The 18,554-nt window shown below is 35.9% G+C and overlaps 1 protein-coding gene across 2 annotated transcripts in view; it reads left to right on the forward strand.

Annotated features, from left to right (window-relative positions):
- Positions 1-15,455, forward strand: part of NEK7 (NIMA related kinase 7) — a 160,845-nt gene extending 145,390 nt beyond the window's left edge. For both annotated transcript variants that reach the window (XM_030301712.1, XM_030301713.1), the window contains exon 10: positions 12,415-15,455. In XM_030301712.1, coding sequence (XP_030157572.1) covers positions 12,415-12,525 — 111 coding nt within the window. In that variant the 3' untranslated portion in view covers positions 12,526-15,455. The remainder of the gene's footprint in view (positions 1-12,414) is intronic.
- Positions 15,456-18,554: the final 3,099 nt, after the last annotated feature.

The raw sequence follows: 18,554 nt of genomic DNA on the forward strand, positions 1-18,554 counted from the left end.
CATATGAGCAAATAGAGAGCCAGGTAGTGTCAGAGCCACGACCCGACCAGGCGCTGTTGTGCCTCTGCCTCATGGCATCCCACTGCGCGTGCTACAAGGTCACGCAGCCTGAAGTAAACTCTCGGGTGTTGTGTGAGCAAGCGCTTCATGTTTTCCTTCCATTTTTTCATCTTCCTTTTCTCTATTTTCACCCACCATATTGATCTGGAATCTCCTTTCCTCTGCCTTGTGGTAACCAGGTGGGGGGAGGGGCAGGGCGTCATGTAATGAACGAATGAGGAAGCTATTTGCGGAAGGATAGCATTCTTTTTACATATTAGAGTTTGTGGAAACTACACAAGTAAGATACCAGATACATGGGTCCATAATCTACCAACCAAAAAGTGTTACAGTTTGTCACAATTTTGCTGATAAGAGAAAGTTTATTTTCCAAAGAGTTACCCTTTAAGGGTGAGTGTTAAATGAACACCTTAAAAATTATAACTGAAGTTTTTCACCTAACATATATAAATAACTTCTGTTTGTATTATATTTAAATTCAGAATATGCTTAAAGAAGCTCATTTTGAAGTTTGAGTCCATAACAAAAACATGACCTTTGTTTCAGTCATAAAAGAGCTGCTGCTTTGTGTATATAAGGCAAAAAAAAGATGAGAGTCTCAGGGACAGATTATTTTCACATACTTAGAAGTTAAACTAAGTTTATAAAACTTTTTTATTCATTGGAGCAGTCTACATAGTTTAGTTTTATAGTTGCCAGATTCACAACCTTTAATAGAACCCTGGAGTTGTTAGTCAAAATTAACCCATGTTACTTAAATTTGTGCTGGAGGAAACTTCCTAATACATGATCCCAGGAATATTTACATGAGAGACATTAAATTAAATGGCACAATAAATGTTTGGAGCTAAATCTGCTTTCACGGATATCTCTGTACTCCTTATAATCATGTCATCCAATGCTAAGTGAGATGAGACTATTTATAATAATAAATATATAACTGTGCCATTATTTATTAAGATTAACTTAACATTCAGTGTTATCTCAAACACTGTTAATAATGTTTGATTTTCCATCTTAAAAAATGGGTTCAGTGAGTTAGCTGTTCTCATCATTTATAATACCAGTTGACCACCTTAGTTAGAGTTGCCATATAAGATTAGATCTTTAAGCTTTGAATGTTCCATTTTTGTTTAAAAAATATATTTAAGTAGGCCCTTTGTTCACTTATGCTTCAGAAGTGACACGGGGGACTTGCTCCTTAAAGACATGAATCCAAAACGGTGCCCTATATTTCACATCTCCTGTGGGATCCTATAAAACCGTGTAACTTTCTGTAAGACTTTCACAGTTTTCAAAAGACACACTGAATGATCTTCAGTTGTGAAATATAGACATTACATTACCTTATATCTGTGTAAGATTGCTTTCTTTTCCTTTCTCCCTCTACCCCCAAGTCAATCACTGGTGACGCTTTGGTGTACAAGTTGGGTACGCCTAATCATTTTGTATAAATATCTAAAGCTCCGAAATATAGTGTACTTTAATGTATTAGACCCACTTTGGGGTGCTAAAATGTGTCCTTGGGTAGATGGAAATTGGGTATATCTGGGAGGCTGATATAACATAATTGGTCTCAGAGGGATTAAGATGGGGGTGAAAAAGAAACAGTACCAATAGCACCAGTCTTTATTATTCTATTGAGAATTGTGTTAGTGACCTAAAGCTATAATGCACAAAGAGCCCTATTGTTATTACCTGTACGTGACTGAACTTGATATGTAATTGGGTTATCGCCCTGCTAACAATGACTGTTAGCACTCTCTTCTTTTAAATATTTCTGGTACTAACCCATATGCTTTGATATTTCTTTGGAAATATATAAATCAATATATATTGGTATTTTCTCCACTTTATTGAAAACAAATATTCATTAATTTCCATATAACTTTGTGATTTCATAATCCTTTAGAAATGTCATAGAGAATTGATTTTATTTTTGCTCTATATGCTTTTACTCATTTAAATATTTCTGTATTGCTTTTTAAATTTCCCTTAAGCATCTGAATTAAACAGTTTTCCTTCTGATTTTGTAAGGCTTTTTGTGTAATCCGACCTCTCTTATTTTTAACGTGTTATATAAAACAATTTTTTAAAAAGTACAATTTTTTACAAACGTGTTAATACAAACTAAAGAAATTTTTGACATAGCCTAAACCACAAAAAGTTTCTTTACTTACCCCTATTTATTTTTTTCAAAGTTGTAATATCTGCTGATTTTGGCATTATTTCTATAATTTAAAGGAATAAATGGAAAGGTAACTCCCTCAGATGAAACACAAAAATTTTTTGAGCAAGTTGCCTAATGTTATTAGAAATTGAAGCCTGACACACAAGAATATATATAAAATTCTTAAAGTTACTGTAGGAATGTATGTTTCCTTGAACATGGTTAATGGTATTGTACTTAGGACTTTTGCAAAATATTAGATAAATGTTAAAGATTTTTACCTTCTTTTCTTCCAGAGGTTTATAGGAACTTTTTAAAAAGTGTAAAGACTAACATTGAGGGAAACCTCTAAGATAGTTATTTCATTTTGATTATTTAATGTCTGACTTTCTGAGAGAAAACTTATTAGAGAGATTTTTTTATAATTCATCAGTTACTATGTAAATTTATAATCTGGCATAAAAAATCCCATGTTAAAATTCAAGTACATTTTTTTTGTTGTTTGGAAGGAGTTATTGTCACTTTAATGCATGAGTAGGATTAGAAATAACATTAAGGGGCACCCGAGTGGCTCGGTTGAGCATTCCAACTCTTGATTTTGGCTCAGGTCATGATCCCAGGGTCGTGGGATTGAGCCCCACATAGGGCTCCACTCTCAGCATAGAGTCTGCTTAAGAGTCTCTCTTTCTCTCCCTTTGCCCCTCTCCCCCACTCACGCTCTCTCTCTCTCTCTCTAGAAAATAATAAAAAAAAGAACATTAAAATTGTCACACTAATCATAATACTAATCCTAACACTTTTTGTCATCATTTAAATGTATCTCTCATGGATAAAGTAGGCCTGTATCTCATTGCAAGTTTTTAGAGCCCTAGAAAAAATTGGGGGGGTTGCTTTTTGATTAGAGTTGGCCTATGAAATATGAGGACATATTTGTTGATTTAGAAACTAAATGAGCCAGTTTTAGAGCTAGCATCTTTTTGAGAATCAAATAGTCTAAAACCATCTTTGTCTATCTGGTAGGTCTCCCGCCTTTGTGCAAAGGTGGCCATGAGGGAACCTGCACATTAAGATTTTTCTCAAGCAGTATATATAACACAGTAACTTTAAAAGCCTGGGTTCTGAAGCTAGACTACTTCAGTTCAAATCCAGGCTGTGCTCCTTACTGCCTTTGTGACCTTCCTCTGTAAAATGTCATAGTAGCGCCCACCCCATGGAGTTGTTAGGAAGACTGAATCGTTGAGCCGTGTAAAAATGTATAGGATAGTGCCTGATTCATGAGAACAGAGTTATGGGGACTGAATTGTTAAGCTTTGTAAAAATGTATAGGATAGTGCCTGATTCATGAGAATAGAGTTGTTATGAAGACTGAATTGTTAAGCTTTGTAAAAATGTATAGGATAGTGCCTGATTCATGAGAGGAACTCAATATATATCAGATTTTAGGAAATGGTTTTCTCTCCACTCTGATACTGGAAAATAAGCACATAGTTGAAACCCCAGAGAGAGCATATAGAGATCTTTTGATCTGAAAATGTTCAAGGGAACTATATTCCAGTTTTTCACTGAAAACCTAGAAAAAATAACTACTAGTTGTATGGAGCATCTATTATCTAAGTAACATGACCTCTAGATGTGTTGACTGGCTGCAGGAAGTGAAGCAACGAGTAACCAAATGAACCTGATCTGAGTAGTTATTGAACAACTTAAAATTAGAAACTATCTGGCAAAGGTAAGAGTTTTTCCTCTTCCTCTACTGAATGACTTTTAACCTCTTTCTGTTGTCTCCTAATGTTATTCCTTCCTGGTTTCTAACATGTAGGTGACAGTTTTATCCTCCTAGCCATTATTATAGCAGAGGCACAAATAACTCTACCATGTTAAGAGTCACACTGTACTCTCGTATACATTTGAAAGAAGACAGGATGAGATGTGTCCTTATTTATATAACTTGAATTGTTATCTGGTATGACAAGACAATCCATAGATCCATAAATTTGTATTTTTAAACCAAATTATTAAAGGTATAAAACTTAGTCTATGGCTATTTGTAACATGAAAGTAAGTTTTACATTGTGATTTTTTTCCCATTACATTGCCAAATGACTGTTGTAACTGATTTTTCCTCCACTGCGTTAACAAGTCTATTCAGAACAACCAGTGCCTTTAGAACAACCGGTAGTTATCTCACATATATCCAGGAAAACTTGCACCCAGTTAAGAATTCAGACCTATGTAAATCTCCCATTTTGTGTTACAAACCATCTTTTTTTTTTTTTCAAAAAGAATTTTTGATAACTTACAATAAAAGACATAACTTACCAAGTTATTAAAATAGAAATGGAAGTATAAATTCAGAACCAAGGATGGAAGGGAATGTAAACACACCTAACGTAATGGCCAACAATAGTTGTGTGCTTGAGCTGCCCATCTAGTTATTGCTTCCCTTCTGTCAGGGCTCAAAGGGAAACCGCAGATTATTTCTGTTTTCAAGTTACCAGTTACCCAGAGAAGCCAATGTTCTCTTCCACTAGATTATAATAGAAGTATCTCCTATAAGGATCTATGAGTAATGCACCAGGCAGTGTCTTTAGTAGCAATTATACAGACAATACCTGTGTGATGTTTGATAAAAGCCAAAAGCAAGCATTAAAGCATGGTTTTGGAAAGGTGATTTGGCGTTGGGATAAACCAATGAGTTCCCCGATGCAGCCTCCTGGTGGTTTAATTTGATTAAGGAATAGAGTTTGGTTTATCCAAAGTTATAAAGGTGAATTTTATCCCTTTCAAGGCCTTCCCTAAATTTTCACTTTCTTAACAAGTGTCTGATAGGAGCTGTGTAGCACAACTTTCAGGACTCTTTGAACGTTCAAGTTTTTCAATATTCAGTACACCGTTAATATTCTTTGCCAAGAACCTAGAGTGATGGATTCTAGTCTGCTGATTTGCTTAAGGGAAAACAAAAAGCCAGTCAGCTTTGACCCCCTCAGTTATAGCTGAGGTGTCTCACCACTGTGTTCATTGGATGGAAGTCAGACCAACCCCTGAGAATCTGAATGAAGTTCCTGAGATTCTACCTTCTCTACTCTATGGTGGCCGCCATAGAACTGGTATTTCCTATCAGTACCTGGTAACTAACCTCTCTTGATTGGAACTCAGATAATATCTCAAACCAAGTGATATCCCTCTGTAGTGCTAATGATTTGAAATTTAACCAGTTGGTAAGTGTTACTGAGAGATCATTATGCATGCAAAGCTATATTAGGCATCATGAAGAATTCAAACCAAAAGGCCAACTTAGATAAAAGTAAGCAAGCTCTCAACAATGGCGACAAAGGCCTGCATTAAAAATCACATGACTCGGGCTCCAGTTCAGGTTTGACCATTAATTTTTTTAACTGGTTCTTAGTTTCTTCCCTCTGTAAATTGAGATTGTTATGAGAGATTACAATACTTTAAAAGGATATGGAAGATTTTGTAAAATAGTAAATCCTATATAAATAAAGGATTTTTTAAAATTCAGAAAGATACCTGCCCTTAAATAAAACTAAAGTAACACATGAGTATTTAAGAGAACCACACAGTGCAAAATTATGCTCAGTATAGGTTAATACCTCTCACTAAGGCTATCTCCTTCATCTTCATAATCCTGATATGGGTAGAGTCATAAAAATTGTTTTATATATATGTATATTTTATATATATATAGATTTATATATATAAATTTATATATATTTATATATATAATTCAGTTATCTAGGTATAGATACAGAATTAAGCCCCGAATTCAGAAATTCACAGTTCTACCCAAATCTCAATATGTCGGGATCTCAGAAGTAATACCTTCAAAATTTACTGTCCCTGTTGCCCCCTCGAAGCCACTCTTCCTTCTCTGTTACCTACTTCTGTTAGTGAAGACACTGTCCTTTCACATACCCTGGTGAGAACTTCTGATGAACAATATTTCTTGCCTGAAATCTTAGAGAAACTTGATTGAACATTCTGCTGGCATTGCTCTCTTTTTGTTCTTTGACTATTCCAAGAAAATACGAACCGAAGCACAGCTTTATTGATCTCTCCCTCCTGGCTTAAGTACTGACTTCCTGTTGCCTATATCAATAGATTCTAAACTCCTTAAGCCTTTCCTTTTTTTAGCCTCCGTTTATCATTTCATCCCTGTTGCTTGCTCCCCAATCATTCAGAAGTACTTGCTATTGCTTTCATATACCTTACACTTTCTTTAGCTCAGCACCTTTGTTTATTCTGTTCCCTCTGCTTAGACTCTTCCCTGCCCTTTTGTATATCAAAATTACATTCACGCTTCACACCTTAGCTCAGTTGCCATGACCACAAAACCTTTTCATTTTCCTTCACTCAGAAGTTCCCCATTCATTCTGTCATTTACATGTCAGCACTTACTGTTCATCTAATATCCATTCTCCAGGCCTTTTCAGTTTAATAGGAGGACACAGATACTAAATGAAGTACAATAAAGGGTTGTAAAGGCTTTAATAAAACCACATGAGCACCTGAAACTAATGTAATGTTAATGTCAACTATACCTCAAAAAAAATATGTGGAGGGTATGATGGAGGACAAAGAGAATATTAAGTTCTGCATGCCAATAAGTGCGTTTAGGGAAGGCTTCAGAGAATGAGTAGGTGGTAGGCAAGCAAGTAGGGGGATTTTGAGGGAGGCTTTTTTTTTTTTTTTTTTTAATTTTTTTTTTTTTAACATTTATTTATTTTTGAGACAGAGAGAGACAGAGAATGAACAGGGGAGGGGCAGAGAGAGAGGGAGACACAGAATCTGAAACAGGCTCCAGGCTCTGAGCTGTCAGCACAGAGCCCGACGCGGGGCTCGAACTCACGGACCGTGAGATCATGACCTGAGCTGAAGTCGGATGCTTAACCAACCAAGCCACCCAGGCGCCCCAAGGGAGGCTTTATAATAAGCAGCAAAGCAACATACAGAGATTCAGGGCATAAAACAGTTTGATGAACACAGAACTGTGAGTGCTTTGTTATGGTTAGAGTGTAGTGTGGGGCTGGAGGGAGGAGGGGTTTGGGGCTAAATATAAAGCTGGAAAGGTAGGCAAGAGCCAAATGTTAGTAGCCTATAATATACCATGCTAATGGTTAGACTTTCTAAAGGGCAATGGGAGCCATCGAAATGCTTAACGTTGGAGTGTGGCCAGCTTGGTGTTTGGGCAGTGCTAAGGAGACTGGAAGAAACTGGAGGTAAAGCTGTCAGTTGGAAGATTATTGCTTGAGTGTAAGCAGTGGGGTCTGCGGCAAGAAAAAATAGGAAACAATAGGACTTTGTTGATGATTCTTAGGCAAGGGGGAGGAAGTGTGATGAAGTGTCTTGTAGGAATTTCAGATTTCTGGCTTGAGAAATTGGAGGCATTGCCAAGATAGAACTGGTTTGGGGAGAAAATAAAATCTCAGTTCTGAGCATGTTTAATATGATTAACATATGATTAATATGCTCAGTTCTGAGCATGTTTAATATGATTAACATATTAATATAATTAATATGATTAACATATATGATTTAGTATATGTAGATAGATTGAGTATTTGTAGATAGATATGCTCAGAAGCCAGCTTGGAAATACGTTAACAGAGCCTGTAAAGAGGTCTGGTCTGAGGATACGTATGTTTGTGTGCTCCTTAACATATTGTGATGGTTATTGAAGCCATGGGAGTAAATGAAGGTGTGTAGGTTAGGATGGTAGAGGGAGAAGGGAAAAGAGATAAGGGAAGAACTGGCCCTTGGGACACACTGACAATAGAGGGATTGCCAGAGGAAGATAAACCTGCAAAGGAAGGAAAAGTCAGAGGAGAACCAGTATGGTGCATGGGGCCAGAGGAGGACACAACACCCAGCAAGGCTGCGATCAGCAGCAGCAGACAGGGAGAAAGGTCGTAAGAGGCAGACAGAAAAGAGTTTGTTAGGTTTAGCAAACTGTTGACCTTCCCCAGAGCGATTGCAGTGAAGTACTGTTAGGGGTGGAGGAGATGAAAAAGTGATTGTAGTTGGCTTTAAATAAGTAGATTAAGAAAGCTGATATAGTAAGATAGTGTTTTTTTTCCCCACCCCCAAGAAATTTAGCTGTAGAGCAAATACATTAGATCAGGCAGTGGTTAGGAAGAGAAACTTGACTATACTTATAGACTATGTTGAAGGAATCGGCACATGAGGAGAGGTTAAAAATATAGAAGAATAACAGTCATTAAATATTCATTCATTAAATACTCATTCATAGCCAACTATATTCCAGATACTGATGTCTAATGGTGCAGATCCTCGAAGAGATTGAGTGGTAGGGTTGAGAATAGTAGAAAAAAGAATTCTTCTTGAGACTAGAACAGAGATATGGATCAGATGTATATATGTTTGATAGGTTGAGACAAGATACTGAGGAAAACTTAAGCCTAACAGTGTTTTTTCTTTATGAGGTAGGAGGCAAGGTCATGGGTGAGAAGGAATTGAGGGCTGTGCCTACAGATTAGTGAAGATTGAGATTAGCCACTGGGGGAAATGGAGTTTATGAGTCAAAACATTTGGATTGTAGAACAGCTTGTAAGGTCCAGCTGCAGCTAGGACCATGAATCTGGTGACTCCAGACTGTATGGTGTCTGCGATTTTTCTCCAGCAGTCTTTCACGTCCTGGGAGAGAAGCGAAGATAACAATTGCCAGGGTTGGTATAGCAAAAAGACAAAGGATTACTTATTAATGGTGTTGCCAAGTAAGTGGTTAAAGGATTGTGCTATGAGGTCTGGCCTGGAAATGAGTGACGTAAGTCCAGAAGCAGAAGGTTAACTAGGAGGAAAGATACTGGACATGGTCTCAATCAAATCAAAGCACATTCATAGTAGGGGACAGATGTGAGAGGTCTGGGAGGATAGGAGCTTATACCCATATTTCTATGTGACACGGGACATTGTAAGGCATAGGCTATGTCCCTGGGAGGCAGAGACTAAAATGGAATGAAAATGAAGACTAATGCCAGGTAATCAAGAAGAGAGAGAGAGAGAGAGAGAGAGAGAGAGAGAGAGAGAGTGTGTGTGTGTTTAATGTTTATTTATTTTTGAGAGAGACAGAGTGCAAGTGGGGGAGGGGCAGAGAGAGGGAGACACAGAATCTGAAGCAGGCTCCAGGCTCTGAGCTGTCAGTACAGAGCCCAATGTGGGGCTCGAACTCACGAGCCATGACATCATGACCTAAGCTGAAGTTGGACGCTTAACTGACTGAGCCATCTAGGTGCCACAAGAAGTGTGTTTTGAATAGAGGGTCCAAATGGACATGACAGTGACCAAAGATGCCGTTGTAGTACTTGGGATGAAGAATACCGTCCTCTGGATGTCCTCAATGAGTCAGGTTGGAACAACTCATTAAATAGATGGAAAGAAAAAGAGGAAAGTGATGATTGTTTTTTTCTGTGTGGCTATTTACAGTCTTTTTCCCTTTAACTGTCTCACATATATCTCTTGAGATACCTATCCCTTTATAGTTTATAAGAGAAGTATTTATGTGATTTCCTCAGTCTTACATTTATTTCTTTGTCATTCTTTCTTTCCGCACTAGATTGATTGTAAGCCGTCCCCAGCAGGTACCACGTATATTTCATTTATTGCTTTATCCTTACTACCTAATAAACTGTCTGGCACATAATAAATGCTCAATAAGATTTTATTGAATGAATGAATGAATGAATGAATGAATGAAGGGAGAGGCAGAAAGGAAAGAAGAGTCAGATTGTCAGGAAGAAAAATGAGTCATTTTCTCATTTCCCATCCTGGACAATAAGCCTTCCTTTCTGGACTGGTTGTTTACCTGATTAACCATGAGTGTCCTCCAATGCCAGCATTGTCTGTCTCTTGCAAAGTAGGGCCTCTAGAGACAGTGGGGTGGCCGACGAGTGAGAATCACTACTAAAGCATATTTTCATGTTATAGGATCTTCTTTTCATATTTTATTAATTTATGATATAATAAAGTTTAGGAAAAAATTTGAGGTATGCATATTTTATATCTGATTTTATGCTATGTAACTTGTTAGACATTTCTCTGGAAAAGATAAATCTTTATGACAAAATGAACTACATTTCAGATGGAGATTGAACCACATAAGAAAGAGAAAAAGCAAACATTGTATTGCTTTCAGTCTGTCTACTGCAGAGTTTCTGATTCTCCTGTCCTTATAAAGGCTATCCTTAAGTAGGGAGGGGAGGTTAAAAAGCAATTGCTTAGCTGCTAACCCCACTACCTCTCCATTTACCTTATACTTTACTTCTCTCCTCCTTTATTATTCCTGGTTCTCATCTTTCTACTTTGGAGAGCCAGAGAATCACTGTCCTCTTCAGCTAAACTTACATCCATCTATCTTTAATCTTGGCCACCTTCTCCTCTGGACAGGAGAACGTGACCATTTGCTACAGTAGGTTGGAAATGTCACCCAATTCTGAAGTATTAAGCTGAAAATATAAGGCTTCTGGACTGGTTTGAAGGATGTGCCAGTTTTATTCCGTCAAAAATTGCTATTACATCTACTTGCATTTTGGTTCAATAGAATGCATTTTTGTATCACAATTATATTTTTTTGTTGTCATCTTTTCTGCTTTTTTTTTTTTTTTTGGTCATTTTTATCTCTAAACAAAATATCTGACAACTAGGTGACCTGTTAGAACACATTATCTTTTAAATATAAGTATCCTTATAAATGCTTTTCCTACTGTTTTCTGTATTGTGTATAATGGGATGTATTTGTTTTTATTTTAATGGGTAAAATGCCAACCTCATTCTGATTTAAATTTCTCTTAGATCACCATAATAAAATGCCTTGCTATTGCTGTACCCCTTACGGATTTTGAATTCTATTGTCTGCTGCACTGCAAGGAATATAAATTTAAATCCTCAGACCCTCTCTCAGTGGGTGTAACATTACCATTACCATTTACTACATGGTAATAACTGGCCAGAAAGAATTAATGCAAGTTTTCAAAATACCTAAATTATTTCTCAAGACATACTTACAAAGCAAATGAATCTGGCCCTTCCTCTTGATTTGGCTTATCATCTGTGAAAGACCTTATACAGTGTTATGAAGACACATAGTCTCATAAACTGATGGCAGTTGGAATTGAGAAAGAAATCCCATATTCTTCTACTCAGCGGCTCTAGGACCAGATGGGAGGAGGATATACATTTTTTAAATTTATTGAATGTGCATATTTTCTGTAATGTAAATAAGTAATGTAAATAAGTAAACTTCAGCTCTCTTATCTATAAAGTGAAGATGCTAACCCTGCTTCATGGCGATGAGGATTAGAATACTATTCATAATTCACCTTGCTTGTAATTTATTACTCTTAGTTCAGAAGAGTGTTTTTCTTTAATATGAAACTAATAAAAACATTTTATATTTCTATAAAAGAGTGTGTGATAAATGCATATGATAGCTGATCTACTCTGTGCCTCATAAAAATTTAGATCTATAGATATATACTATATAATTACGAAAATATAAACTTACAGTTGTGGCTAAGGTAGTATATCCTAGATCAAATAAACGTGTATATGTCTTCAGTTAATTTGGAGCCTTAGAGTTAAAAACCTGTTATCCTTCATGACTACGATCTTCTAATTAAGCTTCTTTGAAAAATAATAAAATTATTTTAAAGTCTATGATTGTAGACAATACATTTTGCTTGACATTAATACCAATGACTATACATACTTCTCAGAGTTTTCAACTCATTGTAAAATCATTGACAGCAGTCATACATATTATTTTTTTTAATTTTTAATTTCCATGCCAGTATAGTTAACATACAGTAATATATTAGTTTCGGGCGTACAATACAGTGATTCGACACTTCTCTACCTTACTCAGTGCTCATCATAAGTGTACTCTTTGATCTCCACACCTATTTCCCCCATCCTCCCACCCACCTCCCCTCTGGTAACCGTCAGTTTGTTCTGTATAGTTAAGAGTCTGTTTCTTGTTTTGTCTGTCTCTTTTTGTTTTCCTTTGCTCGTTTGTTTTGTTTTTTTAAATTCCACATACGAATATTCAGTCAGAAAATGTACTTTCCTTATCAATCTGTATCTAGTCAGAATATTTTTAATAACTTATGCCAATGGTTTTCTAAAGCATCTTGTATTTTCTTTCTCTGTAGCTACGACAGTTAGTGAATATGTGCATCAACCCAGATCCGGAGAAGCGACCAGACATTGTCTACGTATATGGCGTAGCAAAGAGGATGCATGAGTACACCGCAAGCAGCTGAATACATGAAGATCATGAAGAACATCGCCCAAATAATTTAAAGTATTTTTGTGCAAACCATACCTCCCCGTTTTTGTCTGGGTGTTAAGATTAATATTTCAGAGCTAATGTGCTTTGAATCCTTAACCAGTTTTCATATAAGCTTCATTTTGTACCCGTTTAAGTCACCTTCTTGCAAACCCCACGTGACTTTGGAGAGTCGAATTGCATGTTAGGAGAGTAAAGGAAATTTAATGAGTTTTAACGACTAAGGGTCTTTAGAAATATTTAGAGGTTTTTTGCGGATAAATTGTGTTCAGATTGATCCACAGTGCCAAATTTTGAAGGTGAGGCTTGGCACTCATCAAGATAGACTTGTAACCTGAGGAAAAGTATCTGAACACGTGACTCGTTTGCTTTTTGTGTCATTGATGAACATCTGAGATTAACACAATTGTGAACTTTTGTGATTATTTTACTTTTAAAAGTTTGAAGTATGTGTTTTAGTTATTAGCGTTGTAGTTTTCAAATACCATTCTTAAGATAAATGTAGACATAAACTGAGAAACACTTCAAATTCTTAGCTTATAATAACTTTCAAAATGCAACTATTAAATGTGAAAAAAATTGGGGGACAAAATGTGAGTCAGACACTGAAGAGTTCTTTGCTTTATTTTGTTTTGTTTTAATATCTTTGATATTCTCTTTGCGTTAAAGTGGTATATAAATGAATCCATTTAAAAAGTGGTTAAGGATTTGTTTGGCTGGTGTGATAGTAATTTTGAAGGTTGCACATTGCCCGAGGCTTTTTTTGTGTTTTTATTATTGTTTGTACATTTGAAAAATCTTCTTTGAATAATCTTGCAGTACTATATTTCAAGTTCTTTATAAATTTAAGTTCTCTCTTCATAATTGTACACTATAGGTGTAAGCATATGTTTTTATTCAGAGATTTTATTGAAGTTCAGATTGGTCCCCTTCAGAAATTTTTTTTGTATTCTTCAAGTTACTTATTTATATTGTATGTGCATTTTATCCATTATGTGTCAGGTTTTCTGAGAACATAATACCCTTTTAAAAAAATATTTGGTATACCATCACTTTTCCTGGATTGAAAACATAATTTTTTTTTTTAACTTTTTAAGATTTGGGCCACCCTGTATGTGTGTAATTTTGTCTTGTTAGAGAAGAAGAAAGGATGTATGTTGTACTGTACCTGTGAATGTTGGCACCGTTCTGATTCATTCGACAAGGTTGTAATTTTAGAATATGTTTAAAGCAATGAAAACTGGCCATTACCACAGCCAGAATTTTTATGATAGTAACATTTCTGTTAAGAAGCCTTTAAGCAAAGTACTGTATTCATGCACGAAGATGACAGAGATGGTAACGCTTCATTTAGTTTAAGGAAAGGGGCAGAGCTTAGTAAATGCTGTTGTGGAGATCGGTTTTCCCTGAATGCCTTCGTGTTAGTGGTGACCAGTTCTTCACAGAATTGTGAAAGCCCAGAGGCCGAGTGGCAGTCACTGTTCAAGGACCCCATGCCACCTTCTCACCCTGGGATGGATACTCCTGCCAACGTGAAAACCTCATGTTCGGAGAACACCTACTTTTAGCCAATGCAACCGCTGGTTTTGTTTGCTCATATAAGTAGTTTTTGTACAATCATTTGAATACTTTCCGGTCATTTGTAAACGTTAAAAGTGGTTTATAAAGGGCAAAAGCATAAACTTTTTTTTCTCCCCAGAATCTAATCAGTTCTGGTTCCTGAAGGATAATTTTACCTTGGGAGAGACAAAGGACACACGGGTGGTCCTTTCAATGAGGGCTGGAGACATTGTTTTTCCCAGATTCCAGCTACTTATAACTTCTACACTGAGCATCCACAGATCTGTCTCCAGAGGTATGAGTAGAATTATTTTTGTTGACCATTAGTGTCCTATTCATTTTCTTGTAATATAATTGATTGAGAGACAATTTTTTCTGTAATTGGAACACTCTCCTTTTTCTTGCATTCTTTAAAAATACATGAATCTAAAATTCATTAGCTTAACCCCTCATAGTGACTTTTAAGGAAAGACTTAAGCTTTTCTTTTCAGTGAATCTCTCTGCTAGAAGGAAGTAGCTGGGAAGAATTTAATGATCAGGGAAGTCCATTATTATTTTCTACATGTGGAAACTTTTTGTTTTGGGTATTGTATCTTTTTTTTTTTTTTTTCATCTAAGTGTTCATACTTTTTCCTGAAGAAACCACTGTGTAAAAAACAAATTTTAATTTTGAATGAGATCATTTCAAAGAATTATGAAGATGATTAGAAGTTTTAATTTTTATAATCACCTATAAAATATCCTCTTTATATTTCTTTTTATAGGTAAATTTTGTACTGATTAAGTAAAACAGTTGAATTGGGAAGGAGTAAAATGAAAGGTACATCCGATTCTAAACCTTATTTAGACATTGGTACCAGTTTCCCAGAGGAAAATGTGGGGTAACTTTGTTTTGTATGCTGAGGTTTAGGAATGGTGGAAGAAGGATATCCCCATATAAATAAAGTGCTCAGCAATGTGCAGTGATTGTAAATTTAATAAGATATTACAGCCATTTCATGAATGCTTCACCATTCTACGTAGTACCTATTACAAAACACCTTTTTTTGTATCAATATACTTCAGGTGTTGCTGTTAACATTTACATGACATGATATTTATTTTAACCAAAATGTTATTCATATTAAATGTTTTTTTCTTTAAAATGAATGTATTATGTTCATAACCCACAAAAGCATAATTATCCTATGTCTCATATTTCAATAGTACTGTAATACGGACTCCTTTTGTGAAATACTTTTATTTTGTTATGCTTCAAATACACATACTAAAAAAGATTCTGTTGTTAGCTTTGAAAATTGTATAATATCCTAAAATAAATAAAAATACAAAATTAAAAAATGAGTACAATAAAATTTTTATGTATCTGTGATGTTTTCCCCCTAAAACCTACTATTGTTTACGTCGCTTAACACTTAACCTACAGAAAAAACAGTTCTTAATCATTTCTAAGACTTTATCTTTTGGGGAGAAGCCTAACAATTAAAACAGTCGAGGGTAATAATGAAGTTCTTATAAGAGTGGATTAAAGTGAGGCACACCTTCACATGTTCCTACTCTGTGGTACATCATTTTCTGTCTTTGAATAGGAAAGGTGTTCTAAAATTATAAAACTACGAGTCCAAAATTTAGGCCACAGTTTCCATTCCTGTCACTGTAATAAGCTGCTAACAATATTAGAGATAATTTGAACATTCTTTTCACATAAAAAGTAAAGATTACTTTCTACACCTGGAAACGTTGAGGCCAGATCTTTACGGGGTAAAATCCGCAGGCGGACGGTGCAGTGATGGGTTACCTTTCACATCAGGATCACGTTCAAAATAGTCTGTGGCAAAGAACAGCTAACTTTGTAATCTGCAATTTGTATTACAGAACCTTTTGTCTCATTAAGTGTGTGTGTGCATGCGCACACACACGTAATTGTATAGTAATACATTTTAGCCACAAGAAAGTGTTTGACTAGTTACAAATTTTATTTCAAAAGGGTGTTTGTTAATTAGAAAAGTCAGTACTGGGCATATATGTTTAATGTGTTATTAATTGGTGCAGCTATATTTACCACCAAATTGGTGCAAAAGGATGACATCTGCAATGAAACCCTTATCAAAAAACTTCCACGGAGTTGTTCCATTATCTATTTTTACTTACACGTGAGTCTCTAGTACAATTAATGATGAACTAAAACAGACTCGTCAGATTAATTACCCGAGAAAGACGCGAAAGTTGGTGATGTGTGTTTTATCTTTTGACTGAGAGAGGTTTATTTGAAGGAGTTTCTGGTCTTCTTGCTTGTTCACTTGGGTCTCTAAATCTAATTTTTAAAATAAAGTAAAAGGAAATTTTAAAAGTAGGCTTTGTGACCAGGGGTTTTTAAGTAAATTATTTTCACCGTGAGTGGTAGAATGCAGAACGATCATCTTTTCCACTCCTTTCTAGAAACGTAATCCTATAAATAAATTATTTAATTTCTCCAGTCCTTACTTTTTCAAGTGTAAGGTAGGAATATAAATTCCTAACTCTACAAGAGAATTAAATTAGAATACCTTTTATAAAGGACCAAATGTGAGGCCTGGTACCAAGCAGGTGCTTGCTCAACATAGCTATTATAGTGTAGTGTTGCAGTCAGTGTAGAATAGAATACACGTACTTCTTTGGCTATAGCTTCATCTATTTTTGCTTTGTTCTATCCGTTCTAGTCCCACTGCACTGGTTTCTTAAAGGTCCCAAGCTCTTTCTCGCCTTTGGACCAGTACAACTCAAATAGCTCTTCCCTTTTGGTTATGTATATATTAAAAAAAAAAAAAAAATCCTACCAATCTTTCATGGCTGACATTAAATACACTTTTTCAAGAGCCACCCAGACTGCATCCTGTACTTTTCCTTCTGGTGCCTACCTCAACTGTAGCCAAATGATTACTTATGTGATTCTTTGTTTACTTTCAGTCTCCCTGCTAGACCATAAACACTAGATGGACAAGTAGTTCCTGTGTTGTTCAGTGTGATGTGTAACACTTAACACAATGCCCTGTTGGTAGTCACTCAACTTATTTTTGTTGAATTAATAAATGAAGATTGTCACGTTGTAAGTGGAGCTGAGCACTTCAGGGGACTGTGCATAGATGCAAAAACAACAAAAATCAGGAGAGGCACAGGCAAGTAAGGGGGTAAGAAAAGCAAAAACAAGCAACTCTAGAAGAAAAATTTCAAGTTCTAAGTTGCCATAAATTACCAAGAAGTTGAAGATAATAAGGACTGAGATGAGGCTCTTGGACTTAATGAGGAAGTCATGGTAATATCCCATGTTCAATAGGAGACTGGAGTGCAAAACAAATTCGGGTAAAAATAAAAATGATGATGATACATGAAGGAAAACTAGATGGTAGCCAGAAGTAGTCCTAGCATAATTTTTAAGATAAAGTGAACTTAAAATGGTTTGAAGGTTAAGAGAAGTAGCATGTGGAGAAGAAACAAGATATTGGAGGGAGGTACAGAAGGTGGTAAGAGAGAAGGAGGAGGTCCCCGGAAAGGATTTATCCACTAAAAGTCCACAAATGTTTATCGCGTGTCCTCCTATATGAGGCCCTATATAGAGTCTGGAGCAAAAGGTCTCTTGTGTTCCTAGATTTAAAACCTAGTCAGAAAGAAAGGCATCTACAGAAATAGAAATATATAAATGCAAATTGTTATAAGTCCTATGGAGGAAAAGAGACACTGAGGACGTGACATTGACGTAAAATGACATAAATGATGAAAAGGAGCCAGCCAAACAACAGACAAGGGGAGGGTCCTGCTGGCGGAGGAGGAATGCTGTGGCAGATAGCCAGGCTATCTGAGAACCTGCCTGGGGGAGGGAGGGGGTTGGGATGGAGTAATGCAGCAAGGTGGATTTAGAAATGTATATTTTCTCTATATTTGTGATCATCAGTGATATAAAGATAATGCAATAGTAGCATAATCAGTAATATAAAAAAATCATGATAGTCAAGAATTACAAAATACCTCAAGATAGTTGTGCGAGAAATGTACAGACCCTATGTGAAGGAAATTACAAAATCTGGTTGCAAAAGCAAAATCTGGAAGAACACAAAGCAAAATCTGAACGGATAGAAAAAGAGGCTGTGTTCCCGATGGGAAGACCCATGTAATATTAATTATATAGTGTTGATCTGAATCTCACTTTTTTTTTTTTAGAACCAGATAAAATGATGTCAAAGTTCAGATGGAAAAATGAATATATAAAAATAGCTGAGAACATTTTAAAAAATAGAGTGCTCTTGTCTTACCAAGTAGTAAAACTTACCATAAATGTACTTCAATTAAACAGTGTGATATTGGCAGAGGATCAAGGGAATCGAATGGTGGGACAAAATAAGAAGGTCAAATACACAAAGAAGTATTATGGAAACTTAATATGTGAAAGAGGATGACTTCTATCTGCAG

Source organism: Lynx canadensis, chromosome F1 (genome assembly GCF_007474595.2).
Source record: "Lynx canadensis isolate LIC74 chromosome F1, mLynCan4.pri.v2, whole genome shotgun sequence".
Taxonomy (NCBI): domain Eukaryota; kingdom Metazoa; phylum Chordata; class Mammalia; order Carnivora; family Felidae; genus Lynx; species Lynx canadensis.